The 8,976-nt window shown below is 42.5% G+C and overlaps 1 protein-coding gene across 3 annotated transcripts in view; it reads right to left on the bottom strand.

Annotated features, from left to right (window-relative positions):
* The window catches only part of ASTN2 (astrotactin 2), an 893,996-nt gene that overhangs the window by 160,244 nt on the left and 724,776 nt on the right, over positions 1-8,976 (bottom strand). For all 3 annotated transcript variants that reach the window (XM_012664418.1, XM_012664417.1, XM_012664419.1), the window contains one exon: positions 1,412-1,545. In XM_012664418.1, the coding sequence (XP_012519872.1) occupies positions 1,412-1,545 (134 nt within the window). The remainder of the gene's footprint in view (positions 1-1,411; positions 1,546-8,976) is intronic.

Here is an 8,976-nt window from a genome sequence, read left to right as displayed (position 1 = left end):
AAATGGGGATACAAAGAGTCACGTTTCAAGATCAATGTACAATTCAGTAAATTAACCCATGCACACAATATGTGCTCAATGGAAGTTGATTACTTTTCCATTTATTTAAACTAAAATTTCAATGATGTTTCATGTTTATTAAATTGGCAATCCCTTCAAATACAGGAGCTTTCAATCTTTTTGCCATTCTCTTCACTACCCCCAATGTATCAGTAAACTGTTTAATATCCTTAAATTAATACTCTCTCGAAAGGAGCAAAAATCCTGGAATAAATCCTTATATAAAGCAAGAAAAAAAAGAATGACTGAAGGCTAGAACTAGAATGGTCCTTAGAGATTATGAAGTTTAATTCCCCCATTTCATAAACTGGGGGAAGACCCAGAAAAGGGAAATGGTTTGCACACAGTCACACGGCAGGTTAGATGAGGACAGGATCAGGATGGTGATGTTGCTTATTCCCATCGCAGATTGTTTCCTTCTTTCCATTCCACACTATCCCTTCAAGGACCATCTTGTAGTGTGATTCTTCTCTCCCTACAGAGCTGTATTGTGGGACTCTGTTTCCAATATTGGCTTTTGCTCACCCCTCCCATGCTCCCCCATCCCTTCTCCCATTTAATCACACTCCTCCAACCAAGAAGGCTTTCCTTTACTTCCTCGAATGGTGAACTTCCTGTCTTGGGGCCTTCATATGTGCTGTTCCTCCTGCCAGGAATATGATTCTTGCCACTTTTTGTCTGGCTGACTCCTTTCACAAGCCATGTCTCTTCAGAGAGGTTTCCCTGACTATTCCCCCACTTCCCAACTACAATAACTCCCCATTATTCTCCCTATTAGTGCCTCTTCGGTTTTCTTTCAGATTTTTCTTAATTAAAATTTTAAACTGCATCTTATTTTCCTGTTTTTGCTTTGGCGTCTAAATCCCCCACTGAACTTTCAGTTCCCTAAGTGCATGGGAACTGTGCCTGTCTTGTTCATTGACTTATTTCCCAGTGCCTGACTCATAGCAGGTGTTCGAATTATTTGTCAAATAAATGGATAAAATGATGTCCCTTAGAAGAGGTTCTACATTTTCTTTATCTCTCACTAGCCCCAGTGCACAACGCAGTACCTGACAAAGTAGTGACCGTCGTCCAGTAAGCCTTTGCTGAACGGATTAGTGAAAGAAGGGATGATGGACTGAGTGGCATTATCTAAAATAGCACACACCGAATATCAGCACCCACCCCTGTGCCATGTTTCGGTTCTGCCAAAGCTCCCTTCTTGCCTAAAAAAGGAAGTAGGCCCCAGGGACTTCAGAGATCTGGTCAGGCACCTTGGGAGCAGAAGCAAGTCATGGCCTGTGCTGGCAAGACAGGAGTGAGTTCATGAAAAGGGGTGGCCAAAGGAAAAGGGGCCATACATACGTACACCGGCTGGGGAAGAGGGCTGCAGCTGGGGAGCCCACTGGCATCGAAGGCGCTGAGGTCACACCTGCACCAGTCATCAATCACATCCCCTTTCCCTGAGCACCAATAGGAGCTCATCAGGGCACTCCTGAAGGCCTGGAATAAAGGAGGACAGAAAAGACAACGATGACAATGGCAGAGAGGTTGAGAGTAAAGGTGCTGATGGCCATGACGTCAGCCAACCAGGGCTTTGGAGCAGCCCTCCTAAGCACAGGACACCATCTCTTGCCTAAATCCCTAGCACTCCACTACCAGGTGCTCCCATCCTGAGCCATTGCCTACCCAGCAGCCAGAGTTATCATTGAGGAACAACAATAACAGCATCCATTGAGAACTTTCCTTGGGCCTGGTACTCTACCCGTATTAATGTATTATATTTAATATTCCCAACAATCCCACATAATAGATAGTATGAGTATGATTATGATTATGATTTCCCATTTTACAAATTGGGAAACTAAGGCATACAGAGAGTAAGTGATTTGCCTGAGGTGCACAGCCAGTAAGTTATAGAGTTGGAATCCAATCCAAGCAGTCTGCCCTGTCAAACACCCTGCTGCACAGCCTCTACAGGAGACCGACCACCTCACTGCTCTGCTTAAAAACCTTCAGGGGTTTCCCACAATTCTCAGGATAAGGTCTAATCTCCTTGATCTAGATGCTGACCTCCCTCCCAGGCTCATGTCTCGCCACTCTTCTGACCTTCTTTGCATAGTGTCATCCATTCTCATGCAACCACTAACATTTCCACCAATGGTGAATTCTTGTTTATGTAAAGTGTGCTCTAAATCAGGAGAGAGCAAATTGTTTCTGTAAAAGGCCAGATAGTAAATAGTTTCAGCTATGCAACCAGGTGGTCTCTGCCATAATTACCTAACACTGCCTTTGTAGTAGAAAATGCTACAAAGTGGCATAGACAATACTTTAAATGAATGGATATGGTTGTGTTCCTATAAAACTTTATTTACAAAGACAGGTATCAGGCCAGATTGGGTCTGAGGGCCACAGTTTGTTGACCCTTGCTCTAAATGACAATATTTTATTTAATTGCAACGTGCTTTGTTGTCCTCTTTTTTTTTTTTCCCCTTAAACACATTCTATCCTGTGCCTGTAATATTCCCCTCCTTGCACTCCAATTTCACACTTGTGGTCTCAAACGAAACATTTCTTTTTCTTTTTTTTTTTTTTTGAGACAGAGTCTCACTGTATTGCCCGGGCTAGAGTGAGTGCCGTGGCGTCAGCCTAGCTCACAGCAACCTCAAACTCCTGGGCTCAAGCGATCCTACTGCCTCAGCCTCCTGAGTAGCTGGGACTACAGGCATGGGCCACCATGCCCGGCTAATTTTTTCTATGTATTTTTAGTTGTCCAATTAATTTCTTTTCTAATTTTAGTAGAGACGGGGTCTCGCACTTGCTCAGGCTGGTTTCGAACCCCTGAGCTCAAACAATCCGCCCGTCTCGGCCTCCCAGAGAGCTAGGATTACAGGCGTGAGCCACCGCGCCCATCCTCAAATGAAACATTTCTTTCCTTGGGAACACTAACCACCCTGATTTTCTCAAGCCTGAAATCGTGCTCTTCTCCTGGACACCATAACACACTAGACAATACCTACTATCACATCGCCTTGCCTGTCTCACCCAACAGACACTGACCCCAGCAAGGGCAAGGGCTAGGCCTTATTCACATGGGTATTTTTATGAGACCTAGCACAGTTATTCAGGCAATATTTCGTGAATAAATGAATGGACACTGAAAAGGTGATCATTAATATCTGACAGTAAAGAGAACTTGGAAGGCACTTCTTACGTTCAGTTCCAGACAGGACTCAAGTTTTACCTTCTACTTCCTTCCCCTCCCTCAGGCTCAGGTGTGGAAGATACCTTCAATGTGTGCTTGATGCTGACATCAACATTTCAAGGCATCAAGGATTCAGAATGTACGACAGCTCTCTTTAAAACTTATGGCTGCCAGAAAATGTTGATCTCTCACTCCTTTGCCAGGTGTGTGCTTTGCCAGCTCTATGTGCTTTCTGTATTTCTTTTTCTTTCCTTTTATATTTTTCCACTTTCTGTGTCCTTTTTAAATGAATGTTGCGCACTTCCAACAACACCTAATTATTCAGATGTCACTTTTTCTAACCTGCATTGTTCAAAAAGACTCAAGTAGAGCATGTTTGTATAAAGTGGGTCTGGGGTCTCCGTCCTTAGCAACCCGGAACACAGACCTAGAAGGAGAAGGTGTCTATCAAGAATGTCCTTGTGTAAGTCTCCATCACATTTCTCCCAGAGGTTTTGACAAAAAGACACCAATTATTCCTGTCATAAGTTCTTATCTACATCCTCTCCTAGGAATGAGCAAAGGATCTAATTTCTCCCAAGTTAAGTGCAGTGACCCAAAGAAATAAAAAAAATCATAATAAAAGCTAATATTCATGAAGCACTCAATTGTATAGTGCAAGGTGCTTTAAGTGTATTTAAAAAATGTAATCCTCGCAAAATTCCTGAGATACAGATACTATGATCCTCATTTTACAGATGAGAAAAGTAGGAATCAGAGCAGTGAAGCCATTTTCCCAAGATCACACAGCAAACAAAGGTGGAAGCAGAATCCTAAATCTCTGTGACTCCCCAGTGTAGTCCTTTTCTGTTCAACCATGCAAGACTAACACCACATAGGGTTGTCAGATTCAGTAAATAAACATACAGGTACCCAGTTAGATTTAAATTTCAGACAATATTTTTTTTTTTAGTGTAAGTATATTCCATGAAATATTTGCATATAAAGCCTCTGGACCAGGGTCTGGCACACAGTAAGAGCACTGTTCCTACTAGGTGCCAGAACCTATGCTGAGAACAAATGTCCCTTCTCTAACCAGCACCAGAGGGAAGCACACTCATGAGGACAGAAACCAGATGGGATGGCATGAGGTCATGCTGACTGTCAGTCCTTTTCTCCCTCCCTTTGCAGGTTCCCCCTTAGTGAAATTAACGTGCACAACTGCTCATGGCTTAAGATTCTGTAACATCTCCAGCCAGCACTAAGGGCTTAATTACCATAATGGGGAAATCCAGGGCCATGGGCGAAAGTGACACAGATGGGAAGATTGCATTGGACTTCAGCAACGGGAAAAGAGAGAACATCCTGTTATGTGTGTGTATGTGTTTCTGTTTTTGTATGTGTGTGTGTGTGTGTGTGTGTGTGTGTGTGTGTGGTTTTTATAATCAATTGGAACTTGAGCTTGTGGAAAACAAAACAGGAAATCTCTCTGGACTTTGTGAGTTTCACCATCCAGGCAGTTCTCGGGAAGAAATCCTGCCTGTAAGTCTCCGCATCCACTGGCTCTTTCCCAAAATCCTGAGAAACAGAATGGGGACTGGTGCAATGGCCAGGCAAGCCCTGGATAGAGCACAGACACACTGTGATAAAAGGCTGAGATCAAACAGGGAGCCCTGGCAAGGCGGCAGAAGCCAGCACTGCGTCAGCCCAGCATCACTCTTTCCTTACGTCTTCAGTCCTTGCAACACTCCATCCAGAGTCCAGTTAGATCCCAGGGGAGGAGAATCATAGAATGTTCCAGCTTCACAGAACTCCGTAAATCATCTAATCTAATCTGCTTTACAGATACAGATGCAGTGGCCCAGAGAGGCTAGCTGGCTGGACTAAGGTGATAGAGCAACTTCATAATGAAACTACTCTATTTCTCCATCTAATGCTCGAAATTACCCTTTGAGATGGGTGTCCTCCCCCGATTCAGACAAGCATGGAGGAGAAGGGAGGGACTTGAACTGAAGTCCATTTGAGTCCTGGCACCCTTGACCTTACTAGGTCACAAAGGAACAATAAATGCCAAGATTTCGTCCAAAATATCCTGTTCAGCTGTTCTGCTTGGGTCATGTGCTTATGTGTGTGTGCATGTGTTGTTTGTGTGTGTGTGTGTGTGTGTGTGTGTGTGTGTGTGTGTTTTCAGAGAAAACGAAACCTTACACTGGAGGCATTGTTGACTCCTGGCTTTTGAGTAAGTAGAGGGACCTAAGAAACAAATCCTGTGCTTAACACAAGGGCTACATTTGCATGGCCATTGGTTTTCATAACAAAGAAGGTTTGCATTTCCACAACTTGTAAATGCTTCCAACTTCTGGCTAATTAGCTAGCAAACCAAGCTGGGCAGGAGGAGAAAACAACCACAAAAACATTAAGCAATCAAAATAAACTAGGATTTATTTCTGTCTCTATTGTTACTTTACTATTTGAACTTGCAGGAGTGATTCCTCTTTCTAAACCTCAATTTCCCCATCTGCATAACGAAGGGGCAAAAGACATATTTTTGAAGGTTTAATTAGTTCAATAAACATTCACTGAACTTCCTACTCCATACCGTGCGCTGTCTAAAAACTAAGAAAGGGGATGAACAAAATCCAGTCACTAACTTCAAAGGATTCATGGTTTAATGGTAAAGACAAACACAAACAATTACAATTACTATGGTTCAAATGCTATGGAGTAATACACACAGGAGGCTATGGAATACAAAAGGAAGGGGACCTTCCAGCTCTAAAAATTGTGACATTGTCTTAGGAATCTTAAATTCTAGGTAAACACCCTAAGTAAACACACTAAGATATTTAGAAACATTTACATAGAAGTCACTAAGCCTGTGAATTAAATTCCGTACTCTAAATTTCTAACGACTGCATTTTTTGCACTAAAAAATTAGTCTCATGTGCCGACACCAAGTCAGTTACATGTGATACTAAGATGTTTCTGGTCTGTATAACTCCAAAAAGATGCTCTGAAGTCCTCGGTCAAAGCCTGATGGATTTTATCTCCACGGTACTAGTAAGCTTGGTCATGTGGCTAACCAACCCGTACCGAATGAGAAGGGGAACAGCTAACATCACAGCTCATTCCACTCTCTCACTTAGACCCCTTCGAAAGTTCCACCACCTTCTGAAACCTTCAAAACCCTCCACTAATTAACCTGACATTCAAAGTCCTTTGTTCTTCCGCTTGCAGCTCTTCTCCCATCCTACCCCACTGCTCCCACTCTGTGACCCGGCACACCTTTCCTCCTTTTGGTAGTGCATTATTTCATAACCGCAAGACTTTTCTCATCTGTGCCTTTGGTCTCAAATGCCCTTTTCCCACTTATTCCTCCTTGCTGAACTCCAGGAAATGTTCCCTGCCCACCAGGACCCTGTCATACCTTGAGAGATTCTGTCTCTCCCTCCTCTCTTTCATTTTTGTACGTTTCACATTTCCTTGCAATTTGCTTATTTCTGTGTTCTGATTGCCTATCAGACTGTGAACTCCTCAAGATCATATATTTGACTCATCTCTTTGTCTCCAGCTCTAAGAAAAAGAGTGAACACATAGTAGGTTCCCAAAAATATGTTTTAAATGCCATAGATATAGAATAGGATGCTCTGCCAGGATTAAACTTGTATACTTTCTATTGTTGTGCTCTTCCAGCAAAAGACATGACAGAAATGCAACTGATCACCATAAAATGACTAAATCACCTTGGAACCAATGAAAGGAGGTTGGAGTAGGCTGTGGAGGTAGAGTCCCTTTTGGAGACAATTGGCATTACTGCTTGGAGGAAAATGGATTGATAGCTTTTTTGCCCAGGAAGTGTTTGTAGGTATAAAGTAAGAAGCATCTAGGACCCTACAAAGAGATGAGAGAAAAGGACAGAGGCTAATGTCCCAGCTTTGTAGGAAGACTAATTGTTGAGCCCACACTGATGATATGTTTAGTTGGTCAAGAGGGAATAGGATTGATGAATGTAAGAAGAATTGAAGAGAACGTCATTGTAATGTCTGCACAAAAGCAGAAATAGAGGTTTCTAGCCCAGTTTGGAACTCTGAGACAGGGTTTAGCTGGGTCATCTGCCATTCAGTCATCAGCACTTCTCCCTCTGGTGGCTACAGGAGATTCCAATCGCCCATTTCCGTGGTAGAGAACAAGGGCTGGGGCCCCCACACTTTGGAAACGGAATAAGACATGCCCATGTGCCCTAATAGGAGATTGTCACAAATCAATGAAGGTATAAATAAGCAGCATGTGTGAGAACACATTTAGGGAGAAAAGTGGGTAATGTTAGTTAACTTAAGTCTTCTTATTCCCAAACAAAGCAGGAAGGCAGGTGTGGTGAGTCATCTCAAAAATGGCTTGGAGAAGACAGCAACTAGGGAGTAGCTGAAAAATGGCAGTAGAAACCTTAAGCTACATACGTATCCTGGGAGCTAGAGGGCTCTGAAGTGCATTCAAGCAGATTCATTGGCACAGATCACTGGCATTTTATATCTAGAAGGGTCCTGAGAAGTGATGCTCACCCTCACAACTTGCACAGACTAGGAGGCCCAAAGAGGAAAAACAGTCACTATGCCAGGTTGCCTACTTTTGGTGCAGGGTTTAAGATGCCAACCTCTGTCATTTTAATGGGAAACATACAACAGCATTTACTGAGAGTGTGGTAAGCACCTTAATATACAATATATCATCGAATCATGTCAGTAGCCTTATGTAGATTCTGCTGTCACTATCCCCATTTTACAGATGAAGAAACTGAGGTCTGTGGGGTAAAACAGTCTGTGCAAGGTCACCCAGCTTAAAAGCTATACAACCCGGACTTGAACTCGGGCCATCTGATCCTGAAACCCATGCTCCCAGCCACTACAATCATAAGCAATGTGCTCATTGAAGTAGAGGATATTAATAAGAACACATGACATTTATTCAGTGTTTACTACAAGCCAGGCATGTTCTAAGTTCTTTGTATGCATTACTCCTTATAACACCCTAGGGACTTTAGATATATTGACTCATTAAATTTTGCCAACAACCTGTGAGGTAGGGACAGCTATTATGTCCAATTTACTTTTGTTTCCAAAGTCACATAGCTAGTAACTGGCAGAGCCAGGATTAGAACTCGGGAAATTTGGCTCCACTTAGGAAACCCGTGCTTTGAAATATAAAGCCTCCAAATAAATACCCTGATGGAGACAATCCATTTTATAAAAATGCTATTTACACCCCTGATTCCACCCACCTTTAGCATATAGTGGAATTTTTCACTGTCCAGATAGGAATGGACAATGAAAATGCTATATAAAATTGCCATTTTCATAGGTCAAATTTCAACAATTTCATATGGTTCAATGTAAGAGAAGCCACAAGAGTGAATAAAATCCCACAGAAAAAGAGTACAGAGCATGAACAAAGTAAAGAGCCAAAGACAAGAGAATCCCTGGGAACTCCAGCACTTTCTGACTAATCTGCTGTGCGATCTCAGTAAGTCTTTTCCCCTCTCTGGGACTAACTGTCACCTGTTAATTTCTTCAATTTGGATATTAAGATCACAGCATTGCTGTTTTTGATCATTTTTTGATTTGGGCTCAAATTTTGTTTTTTCTCAAAGCTGGCCACAATTTTCCCATCCCCTTTAAAACTTCCCATCTAGATCTACTGCCTAGAATTAACTGCCAGCAGGCAAAATTATCAAGACAGTATAAGGATCAGTGGTT

This window comes from Propithecus coquereli, unplaced genomic scaffold (assembly GCF_000956105.1).
Source record: "Propithecus coquereli isolate 6110/MARCELLA unplaced genomic scaffold, Pcoq_1.0 Scaffold89, whole genome shotgun sequence".
Lineage (NCBI taxonomy): Eukaryota > Metazoa > Chordata > Mammalia > Primates > Indriidae > Propithecus > Propithecus coquereli.
The sequence above is the reverse complement of the archived record's forward strand: the minus strand, read 5'-3'. Positions and strand labels throughout refer to the sequence as shown.